At 35.0% G+C, this 12,934-nt stretch overlaps 1 protein-coding gene across 3 annotated transcripts in view; it reads right to left on the bottom strand.

The window, feature by feature from the left end:
• galntl6 (polypeptide N-acetylgalactosaminyltransferase like 6) overlaps positions 1 to 12,934 on the bottom strand; it is a 708,600-nt gene that overhangs the window by 407,357 nt on the left and 288,309 nt on the right. For 2 of the 3 annotated variants that reach the window (XM_087236265.1, XM_087236264.1), the window contains one exon: positions 11,030 to 11,138. The exons of the other annotated variant lie outside the window; for it this stretch is intronic. In XM_087236265.1, coding sequence (XP_087092391.1) covers positions 11,030 to 11,032 — 3 coding nt within the window. In that variant the 5' untranslated portion in view covers positions 11,033 to 11,138. The remainder of the gene's footprint in view (positions 1 to 11,029; positions 11,139 to 12,934) is intronic. 3 annotated transcript variants of the gene reach the window in all.

Below are 12,934 nucleotides of genomic sequence, written 5' to 3'. Positions count from 1 at the left end.
GCAGTGATAAGGAAAAGGACAGCGTGAGAGCCCTCCAGAGCCTGCTGGAAAAGAACACCCAGGTTCAGCTTCAATCGAAAAATAAATCTCCCGACTGAGTTTTTAGACAGCATAGCGATGGTGCTCAAACAGGGGAGAGAGAGGAGTGACAGTGCACGTCATTTGACCAGAGATCACAATCTGACCCAAATGATTCTCTGGGTAACTCTAGATTATATCATTTGTTTAGTTGAGAATGAATTAACGTGTGTGTGTATGTGTGTGTGTGTGTGTGTGTGTGTGTGTGTGTGTGTGTGTGTGTGTGTGTGTGTAAATAAGTGAATGATGCATGAAGAATGAATGAATTAAATGGTTACCTGAGGTTTTGCAGTTTTGAGAATAAATGATTTAATGAATAAATGAATGAATGAGAGAGACGCAGTGGCGCAGTAGGTAATGCTGTCAATTCACAGCAAGAAGGTCGTTGGTTCAAGCTTTGGCTGGGTCAGTTGCCATTGCTGTGTGGAGTTTGCATGTTCTCCCTGCGTTCACGCAGGTTTCCTCTGGGTGCTTCGTTTTCCCCCACAGTCCAAAGACATGCAGTACAGGTGAATTGGGTAAGCTAAATTGTCCGTAGTGTATGATTGTGAATGAGTGTGTGTGGATGTCTCCCAGAGATGGGTTGCAGCTGGAATGGCATCCCCTGTGTAAAAACATGCTGTGGACAGTGGCAGTTCATTCTGCTGTGGCGACCCCAGATTAATTAAGGGTGTAAGCCGAAAAGAAAATGAACGAATGAATGAATGAATGAATGAATTAATTAATTAATTAATTAATTAATTAATTAATTAATTAATTAATTAATTAATTAATAATTTTTTTACCTCCGTTTATGCAAGTTTGTAAATAAATAAGTGAGTATGTATATGAATGAATGATGTATGAAGAATGAATGATTGCAATGTTTGCCTCAGGTTGTGCAGTTTTGTGAATGTACGAAATAATGGATGAATGGGTATATGTATGAATAGGAATGAATGAATGATGTATGAAGATAGAATTACATATTAAGTCAGGTTATGCAGTTTTAAGAATGAATGCAATGTTTACATCAGGTTATGCAGTTTTGTGAATAATTAAATGAAATATTACGTTAGGTTATGCTGTTTTGTAAATGAATAAATTAATGAATGAAATGCTTACATCAAGTTATGCAGTTTTGTAAATGTATGTTTGTATGTATGTATGTAGGTATATAAATGATGTTTAAAAAATGAACAAATGAATGAATGAATGAATGAATGAATGATGTTTAAAAACTGAATAAATGGTTGGATGAATTAAGGAATGAAGAAAATGAATGAGTTATATATTTACCTCAAGTTATGCAGTTTTGTAAATGAATGAATGAATGAATGAATGAATGAATGAATGAATGAATAAATGATGTTTAAAAAATGAATAAATGGTTGGATGAATTAAGGAATGAATGAATGAATGAATGAATGAATAAATGAATGAATGAATTAAATATTTATCTCAAGTTATGCAGTTTTGTGAATGTATGAATAAATAAATTAACATATTTTTACCCCAGGTTATGTAGTTTTGTGAATCAATGAATCAATGAAATATTTACCTCAGGTTATGCAGTTTTGTGAATCAATGAATCAATGAAATATTTACCTCAGGTTATGCAGTTTTGTGAATCAATGAATCAATAAAATATTTACCTCAGGTTATGCAGTTTTGTGGATGAATGAATGCATGCATGTATATGAATGAATGAATGATCTTCAATGAATGAATGAATAATTTAAATATTTACCTCAAGATATGCAGTTTTGTGGATGTATGAATAAATAAATTAACTTTTTTTTTTTTTAATTATTTACCTTAGGTTATGTAGTTTTGGGTTTGATATCACTGTACAGTTTACCCAAAGATGATAATTATGTAATCATTAGACGGCCTTCACTTGTTTAAAATGCTGCGTTTGTGTTTCTTTTTTATGTTGAACACAAAAGATGATTTTGAATAATGTAAATCAGTAATGATTGACTAATATAGTCCATGTTTTTTCCTGCTAAGTTAATAGATACATTTATAACATTCTTCAAAATATTTAAATATCTTACATATGTTTTAAAAACAGAAACACAAAAAGTTTAATTACTTAAGGGTAAGTAAATTTGAGTTTTTGAGTGAAATACCTCTTTAACAAACACATGTACACACATCACATATTTTTATATTGGAACTGTTTAATTAATATTTATCTATTTATCCATTTCTTAATGTAAATAAATCCATTAACGATTGTAATTTTTGTAATTATTAATTCATTTATGTAATCATTCATGATATCAATCTTTAAAAATGTCATATTTATTCATAATTTGTGTTACTTGATTGTATATATAATATTAACAATTGTTTCTTTTTTGTAGTTTGTTTATTTGTTTGTTTATAACTATAACTCAATTGCTTTTTAAAGTTCACTTTCTTTTGAAAGAGAAGGCAGTTATTTTCTTTTTTTTTTTCTGAAGTCCGAGGCTCCAAAGTTTTTGTGCTTGAAATTAGTATCAAACTTCTGGTGTTTCAGATTTATTACACCTATAGTGGAGAATCAATTTAACACCTGCTCTATAAATTACACAGAGGAGCCCAGCTTTCAATCAGCCAGAATGGTCAATTTTGAAAATGGAGGCAGAGACGAAGGTTTAATTCAGCCAAAGTCCACCTCAGTTCTCCAAAGATATATAACTTTGATAAACATTCACCACTCAGCAGGAAAACTACTGAACACACAGAGGGGGGAGATACATTAGAAGCTTCAAAAGAGATCACATGTCCTTGACTGTCAAACATGTACAAGAGTGGTACAATAGGAAATGTCTGCTGGGACTTTAACATAGCTGTCCGTTAAAAGAAAAAAACACAGGGCCTACTATTGTTAACATTAAAAAATGCAGACTTTTCTCTTTTATCTGTTGGAAACAATTCAAGTTTTGCTTTTGTGAAGGTCAGATCAGTCATTCCGACTACTCCATGCTGACTTAGCAAAACTCTAACACTTCGTCTTGAATGATAGGATAGTGATGGAAAAAGTACAGGACCAATCTATAGTGCTTTTATCATTTGTTTTTTTTTTTTTTTTCATGAATTGAAAAAAAAAACAAACAAAAAAAACAGACAACTTGAATTTGGTTGGTAAAAATGCCAGTTTTTGTGATAACACACACACATAGTGATCTGAGGGCTTGAACGCTGTCCCCAAAAATGCTTTGAAGTGCCATATTAACATGCATTTAGCTGATAAAGGTTTTTAAGCAAGTTGAGAGTGTTACAATTTAGGGGAGACTGTGGCTCCAGGCTTATCCTGAGGACATCGGCAACCTTCTGATCCAGTCTGTTGAAATCAAGAGGTTAGGCTTCCAAGGGTCTCTAGTGAGAATCTAAGAGTGTAAAATTGAAAAACGCAGGCTGTATACAGTACTCATCTGTGCCATACTAATGGTGAAATGTCCTTTAGAAACATTACTGAGATATCGCCTGACTATTGAATGAAAGTGTCTGGTAAATAAAGATTGGTGGTTTTATAAAAGTTATTCAGAAAACTGAATTAATGCTCAAATTAACATATTATTGTGATTATAAAGAATGGTGGTTTTTAAATAGTGTGACAAAACAGTACCAGTCTATATTCAGATACGCAAGTAGCCCAGAGATTCCAGACCCGTAGGATCCTATATGGGCTTCAATTCCTGCATCTTTTCAGTCAAACAGTTTTTGTTTGTCCTAAATTAATATAAAAAGGTAAATGATCAAATGTGAAGTCTTCATATGACCAGACTTTCAAGACAGCTAATGATTTCCCAATAGCAATCTAAACAATTGTATTTGTCCTACATTACTTTTTTTTTTCACTTCTATTACTGACTTCTGTCAAAGACTCTAGAATACACAACACATGTCACTTGTATAGTTTTGAATGGGGAAAAGTGTAATGGTCAATATGGCGAATAAAGCCCGGCCTTATTGTAGACGAGCCAATCATTAATTTCTATAGACTGATAATTCTCCTAGGTCGGGGCTTGGACTATATAAGTTTATGCAGATTTTGTGTGATTCAAATGTTTAAAAATAAAACTAAAGATACTGTTGTTGTTTAATTTTTTTGGTGATTCCTAATATGACTTTCAAACGTAAGCTTGGCAAGTAAGTTTGGAGAATTTGATGTTTCCTCATTCAAACAGAATGCCAGAGCATACTCTCCAAGAGGCGTTACAAAGATGGCTGCAGAGTGAAACGACTTGCTTTAAAGGGAATTGGCTTCTGTATTACTGTTTCAACCTAATCTGGTATCTGTGAAACTGCTTTGAAACAACAGATTAAAGTGTCGAGGTTGTTTTTTATTAAAGGGTACCTTGGGTATCAAGACTTAATGTAACAGAAATATTGTCTCTTAAATAAATATGAATAAGAAATCCAATAGAATATTTACATTGAGGAAACAAACTCACATTTATTATGGACTATGGGGGCCACCATTATTGTACGTGTGATATGTGATGTTAAATGGACGCACTTAGTGAGCCATTGGGTGCTGCTGTTTTAACAATACTCAGAAAGTAAAATACTGATATGATGCCAAACTGTGCCCTTTTTTGTTTTCACTACCATATATATATATATATATATATATATATATATATATATATATATATATATATATATATATATATATATATATATATATATATATATTTATTTCCCAAACAGAAAGTAATATTAAAATGTTAAATGTTTCAGGATATTGAGTGAATTCAACATTGAGAAAGGGCAGCAAAAAGGAACACTAGACAATAAATGTGCCAATACTTCTTTGAGGCAGCATCGATCATAACTTGAGGAAAATGGACACTTGGAAATGGAAACTAACCAATCACCTGGTCACTTCATGAATAAGCTTGAACTTTCTCCTTCAGAGTATGTATTTTCACATCCTGTTGTTTCTCAGTGCTAATTTTACTCAATATCTGAGAGTGTTTGACTATTGTGGAGAAACACTGAAGTTGGGACATTTGGTTTAACTGTGCACTTACTGTATATCTGTCTACACCTGGGAGTTCTTTCAATAGCTTTGATTTTGATCAGGCATCTTTTCATCAACCTTTTTTTTCCTATTAGGAAAACAGTGAAAATATATCGTTCTGGTGTTGTTCATGACAGTTACAACCAAATGCCTCACAATGTAGCTTTGAATCAGTCTTTCAATCAGTGGTATTGCTAGTTGTGTTGTTTATAATAGCAACAGACAGAGCTCCAGTAGGGGATGGTGCAACCATTTGACATTATATAAAACAATGTAATGGTCCAAAATGTGTATATATGTGTATTTTTTTAAATCATGTAAATTAGATTTTTTTTCTAAATATTTAACTCAGAGAGCCATTCTTTACATTATTTTAAGGCAAATAAATCTTGAATCCCAGGATTCCCTTTGAAGCACTCACTGCAAAGTTTTGTTGGGTCTGCCAGAAATCTAGGATTGCAAACAATCCCACTTTTGACTGAACAATCCTAAATATCTGATCTTTGTGTCCCAATTTAATAGGAAGGAAAAAAAATCATGTTTTGCCCAGTATTTCTACTTGCCTACCATTTATTTAATGATGAGCATATGGCCAGCAATAGTCATGCAAATGCTTAATCCGTCATTTTAGCTATCCTGATTTTTTTGAATAACAAAATTACTATTAAATATTTAATGAGTTTAAAGCACGGAGGAGATATTTATTACTAGTTACAGCATGACGAAAAGTTGAATTCACATGAGAAGGTTTATTTAAAGAAGACGTATAACATACTGGGATATATGGCATCTTGGGTAATCTATAAACGTTTCAAGCATGAAAAAAAGATACCAGTCAAAGAACATGTCACAACAAATCACATTTGCCCCTGGAAGGCCAGCAGTTTTCCACAATATGATCGTTAGATAGCAATAAAAATAACTCTAGAGATGCACATTTTGCTAAACATGCTGGTTATTTCTTATTTATTAAAACAATGTTTTGACAGACTACTTACAACAGACAACCATTTTTTAAAAATATTATATCACATCAATAACATTTTTACATAGAAATTTATTATTATTATTATTTTTTGTGTGTAGAATGACATGTATTCTACTCATCACGCATTTTTTAACCGACATAATTATATTAAATTATGCATTCTTTTCAACCCAGGCTCATTTTTAAAACGTATCACCATTTACATTTCTGGAGAGCACCGAATACATGTCAGGAGCTACGTTTTTTGCAGTTTTTGTTTTCGCAAATCCACCAGAGGCTGCTGAGTATGCTTTTTGAAATCTCAAATTTTTCTCTCGAGTGCCATTTGCGCCCACTGTTTTCCTGTAAATCCACCAGAAGCCGCTGTCGACTGACTGACTGAATGACTGATCGATCCCAGGTAAAAAAATAAAAAAAAAAGTGCACTTTATTTAAGTATACTTAGTACACTTTTCAGTAACGTACTAAAAGTGCTCTATTTTCGCACACTAATTTTGTACTTAATGTACTAAAAGATAGTATTAAGTATATGTTAAGATAAACTTAATACCATCTAAGTGTACTCAACTGTGCTATTTTGAGACACCCTCAAATTGAACTTAAATGTGCTTTTAACATACTGAATCTGTATTTGAAAAAAATATATTTAGTTACAACTAGAAATACACTTGAACCCTAATTTTAAACATTTATAAATATATTTAAGAATAGCTTAAAGCAGGGGTGTCAAACTCAATTCCTGGAAGGCCGAAGCCCTGCACAGTTTAGTTCCAACTAGAGATCTGCGCGGGACTAAATTTTGAATCCCGCTCCCGCCCGCACCCGCCAGGTTTTAGCCGGAACCCGACCGCTCCGCTTATATTAAGCATTTGATGTCCCGCTGCCCGACCTGCCCCGTTTTCTATCCGCCGCGCCCGATCCAGCTAAAGAGCGGGGGGAGAACAAAACCGAAAATCACCCAGTTATACAGTCCAGACAGCCTATAACAAGCTGTCTGTATAAACACACACGCACAGCACCAAGCACACACACAGACAAAGCTTTCTCTCTCATTCGCGCGCGCGCGCCCTCTAACACACAATCATAAGCACCAACACAAACACAGGCAAAGCTCTATCTCTCATTCGCACGCACCGCACACACACACACACACACACACACACACACACACACACACACACACACACACACACACACACAAATTGTAAAAAAAGTGTGCTAAATACTGTATTTAAATTGCTCTATCTTCCCAAACTAATTTTGCATTTAATGTACTAAAAATTAGTATTAAGTACATTTCAAGATAAACTTAAGTACATCTAAGTGTACTCAGCTGTGCTATTATGAGACACCATGGAGCTGATCTAAAATGTGCTTTTAACATACTAAACATTTATTTAAAGAATATATTTTGAAGGGATCCCAGGTGAAAAAAATATACAATTAAATGCATTCAAAATACACTTAAATACCCGCAAATACATTTTTAGTACATTGTTATTTTTTTGTGTTAAATAAAAGTTTGATGCTTTTACGCTATAAATATACTAATTAAAAGTATGTTTATACTTCAGTAGGACTTTAGTACAATTGACAAAAGTATACTAAATACCAGTAATACTTGAATAAATTTATAGTGTTAACTGTTCTTTTCAAAGATGTACGTGCTTCTGGCTACATAAATTGTGATCTCCAGAAATGTAGATAGGGCTACGTTTTTAGAATGAGCCTATGTTGATCCTTTTGCTAACTCTTAAACAAAGGTTGCCACTACAATGTGAGAAGGACTGTGCAGTTTTGTTTTTAATGACTCAATAAAAATTGAAGTGCTAAAGAGCTGTCAAAACAAGACCACGACTGGAGCTTCAAAACAAAATGGCTACATAAATACTTTATAATATAGAAGACTGTAATGCAGCGTGATTCATTACGACTTCATGAAAAAGAGATTTAACCGTGCTCATTTGAGTTTTTCCATTGGTTGAAGTTTGTCCCAAGGGAAATGCACTCTATTATATTATCCTGAACATGTCTGAAATGACAAATTAGACTGTCCAGTGTGCAACATTATGGAACACCAACGCAAATGAGCTGTTGGCGTTGTCACATATTGGCTCCTGAAACGTCTTCATAAAATGAAAAATGTCTAACATAAAATCCATCAGACATTCAGACTGAATGTTCAATTGTGTACATCAAACTGCACATTAACTGGACTCTTCCTATTCGTATCTTTCATTCTGCGGTTAGGGAGACATAATCAAAGTCTAACAACAACAACAACAACAACGCTGTGACTCAGCTGAACCCAAAACACTGTTTGTTGAGCATAATAAGCATCAGCTAGATTGCATGAGATGGTATTTTCCATAAAGACACTTTCCATCAGCAGCACATACAGATAATATAGGCTGCATTTACGGGGCAGAAGCTAAAGGTGGGGGGAAATGTCCCTTGCAGTAACGTGAGATGGACGGCGGCTGGCAAATAGCTCTAATTTTGTGGGTGAAAATAGATAGGAATGAATAACTAAATGTCGGGCACCATCTTTCTCCGCATGACAGTTTTCCCGCTGGGCATCTCCCTCTCTCTCACTCTCTCTCTTACATGGTCTGTTCAACCTTTTGGAGGTGGGAAATCTATTGAATTTCAATTTCTTCTTCTGTGGGAAAGAATACCCCTGAGGTAGAATATTTGACACAGGCACATCACCGGAATAAAATTATATCTATATCAAGCTCTGGGAGGCCACATAAGGGCGAGAGCTACTTCCTTTTGCTTACAGACGATTCTGAGGAAAGGCCGTTAGGTATCAGATGACTGGCGCGTGGTGGAGATGAAAAAGTGATAAATTGTACCTACAATGGCGTGAGACACACACAAAAACATTGAAGTACATGTGCGTGTATTTCTTTTTATGGAGAATAAGTGTGATATTGAAGCAATAACCTAGGCCAAATTTTTCTAAACTAATCCAATGGGATTTTAGATTATGGATTATATCAAAGCTTGAAATTTTTAAAGTAAAATATAGATTTTGTATTAAGATCAGTCCATGTAATCTAATCTTACATTTGATTTGGATCAAACCTGCCCATTGGGTTATTCAAAACGTTAAACTCAGATTGTGATCTATTTGATAAAATAAAAAAAATAATAAAAAATGTGGTTATCCTGATCCCATCAGAAGAGTAGATTTAGTTGGGATTTTTTTTAAAGCAAATAATGTTTTTTTATTATTATTTATTTAATTTTTTAATTGAATGATCACAAACGTGATGGTCATGATATACTATATAAATTCCTTTATATTCCTTTATATACAGTATGAATTATGTCACATCTAATGAGTAAAAACCAAAACAAAAAAAAAAGTAATTGTTTGTGAATTGCAGTGTTTCTGTTTCTTACAATTAAAATCAACAATGGCTGTTTGTGGTATTTTGCCTACCTGTTGTTGTTTGCTAAGCCAGTAGGCTATACTGTTGGTTCCATTTAAGGCTCTGGTAAACAGGAATTGGTAATCCTAACACAATATTAACTGGTTAGCATAATATTTTTGTAACGCAGTCCCTCCGCAATTCTCTCTCACGTGCTGTCCTAATGCAACTCTGCATAGTAGTTGGCCCACAGCATGCAGGAATTACACTTATTACTAAGCAATAGTTACAAGCCAAATTCCAGAGCGAATACAGGCTGTCATCGTTCAAAATTGAACCAATTTGAATATAAAACCAACTTATCCCTGAGAGAGAGACCTTGAGAGAGAGAGAGTCCTGAGCTCAAAAGATCCTCGAGCCCAGGGCTCCCTCACGTTTCAAGGCGAGAGAGAAGTTTGAGCTCAGGCAGAACTCAAGAACTTCCCTGCTGTAGAAGCTAATGAACAGACAGAGATTACTTTTAAGAGATAGCTTCTTGCTAAGAGCATGTCTATGATGCTGATTTGGATTAGTTAAATAATTTAAGTTGCATGGTTTTGGATGGTGAGAGGAAACCGAGGAGTTCTACAGCTCATGATCTAGAACACAGGTTGATAACTTGTATGATTGGTGTAAATTCAAACCATGAGTTAAAGTTCTCTCTGTCTGTCTTGGGACGGTACAGACCAGCGAAGAGAAACAAAAAAAGTGTGACTTTTCCTCTTACGCCATTGGTCAGTCAGGAGAGACTAGGAGTTACTGTACCTGACCAATACCTTTAACCTACGTAAGCACGGGGAGAATGTGCAAACTCCTTACAGAAACGTCTGCTGGTTTTGTTGATGACCAGAACCAAAGCCGTTCTCACTGTGAGGCAACACTGCTAACCCCTGGGCCACCAATCTAGAAAAGGAGGAGGAGTAGGGGTGGAAGTGGGGTTCTTCAAAGCGAAGATGTCTGTGGTATGAAACCTAGGGCAATTATAGTGGCCCAGGAATCGTCTGATTGGTGAATAATAAATTGGATAACGCGGGGCAGCTGCAAGCAATCATGAGCATGCGATCCTCTCGAAATTAGTTTATAAATAAGCTTCACATAAAACAACACAATCTACATCAGCCTTGAGAGACTAAAATAGTTAAAACATAACATTACTCTCTCGGCTGACAAAATTTAATTGGACAAACATTTTTTAGTTTTGTTTTATGCCTTGCCCAGAATAAAAAAATAAATACATTTAGATCAATTACTTTATTCATTACTATTAGAATATGAAAAGACTTTCAACCAGAACAGCAAAAAAAAAATGTTTCTGAAGACAATCACCTACTGCACCTTTACCTAAAACAAACAAATGTCTAAACCAAATGTTACGTTTCCATTACACAACATGACTTGTAACTGGAACATATATTAAAACCCTCTGCTTGCAAGGAACAATGTAAGGAACACAGGAGTGCCTCAGGGATCTGTTGTTGGACTAATTCTGTTTACCATATCATCTCATTACTGGAACCTGCAAGTATGAAACATGGTTTCTCTTACCATTGCTTGGATGATGACACACAATTCAACCAGATGGTACAATGTTGGCTGACTGGACTTCTGATGCCTTGGAGGACATCTTGGCCAGGATGAAGATCTGCAGCTCAACCTGGCAAAGAGAGAACTTCTTGCTTCAATTTCACTATTCAGCTAGGGTCACCAACGGTTATTTCATCAAGTTCAGCCTTAGGATGATTTTTTGATGACCAGCTGAGCTACAAAGACCAACAAAGCATAATCATGCAGGTTTGTGCTACACAAGCTGAGAAAAAAATAGACCCATCCTAACATACAGTACTATGCTGTTGAACATCTTACCCATAGCTTTGAAAGTTGTAGGATATTGCAAAAACTCTTCAGGCTGATGTCCATCATGTGCAATGAAACCTCTACCAATGGTTCAAAAAGCTTCAAAATACCCAAGAAATCCGACTTCAAACTTTTCTTTATCTCCCTGTACTGGCTACTGGTTAAAGTTCGCATCACATTCAAGGTGCTGATGCTTGGTTATCAAACAACCCCAAGATCTGCACCCTCATGGCTTCCACAAGTTCTTACAAGTCTACAAAGTTCATTAAGACACACAATATCACTCGATTGAACAGTCACTCTTCATAGCTGGTGGAATGGTCTTCAAAATCCAACTGTGTTCTCTGCTTCCTTAATCCATAAATTTTGGGACTACAGAGAAAAACACCATTGTACACTACATGACAGGATCATAGACAACCTAACCTTCTAGTCATTCTGAATACTATAAAAATACTCATGCATAAATATCCCCCATTTTAAGGAGAACAATGACAGACCAAATAAACATGGATGGGTAAGTCATTGTGCTTAATCTAAAGTCAAATAAAAAGAGCCAATCAGTTTCGTTTGTGTATTAATTTGTGTGTTTAATCATTCGTTAGTTCATGTAGTGCTCTACTGCAGGGGTCACCAGTCTCGTTTCTGGAGGTCCGGTGCCCTGCAGGGTTTAGCTCCAACTTGCCTCAACACACCTGCCTGGTGTTTCAATTATAGTAAGACCTTGATTAGCTTGTTCAGGTGTGTCTGATTAGAGTTGGAGCTAAAACCTACAGGGCACCGGACCTCCAGGAACAAGATTGGTGATCCCTGCTCTACTGTGTTGCCTGATAAAACAGAACTGCTCTGTTTGGAACTGCTTTAATAGACAATATTGGGTCTAAAATGTAAGTCTTATGATACTGATATTATACTACAGATTATACAATTGCATATACTGTTGCAAGCATGGATTGGCACCACCTTGTTACTGTTAATATGTAAATAATTACCAGCCGCTATTAACATTTAATGTCATACAATCAATAATTTGCACTTATTGACATTTTAATCAGGCTACTTATCCACATTTTTCCCAAAGCATAAATGTTAAGCCCTGTATAATGAGAAATATTATCCTGACAAACGAACACAAATGGAGACCAAGCAAATAAGTACTTGCACAGTTGGTGTGGTTCTGTTGCAATCGCCGGCAATTTTCTTTTTTCTTTGCTCTGTTAACGTAACAGTTGTTGTTCAAATTCTGGAGGTACTGGCTCTTTTTTGTTGTTGTTTTTCATGATGGTAATCTTGTATGTCTCAATTTCTTCTCAATATTTGTGATTTTGTGGCCTTGATTGCCTTTGACTTACCTGCGTATTATGTTTTAGTAGCAATGTGTCATACATCATGGTATGTATAAAAATAAAATAAAAACATATGGCTTAAAATACTAAATATTGATTTGTATACAGTAAACCAATGTAATCAAAGTTTGAAGATAAGACATAAGACAAGAAATAAACTAAAAGGGTCTATGACCATCGTAAATTGCATGATTAAACTCAATCTGCAGACTGGCTCTGACTTATGGCAACTAGTGGACAAGGTGACATG

This window comes from Danio rerio, chromosome 1, assembly GCF_052040795.2.
Source record: "Danio rerio strain M-AB ecotype USA chromosome 1, GRCz13ab, whole genome shotgun sequence".
NCBI lineage: Eukaryota > Metazoa > Chordata > Actinopteri > Cypriniformes > Danionidae > Danio > Danio rerio.
This window is presented reverse-complemented; position numbering and strand designations above follow the sequence as displayed.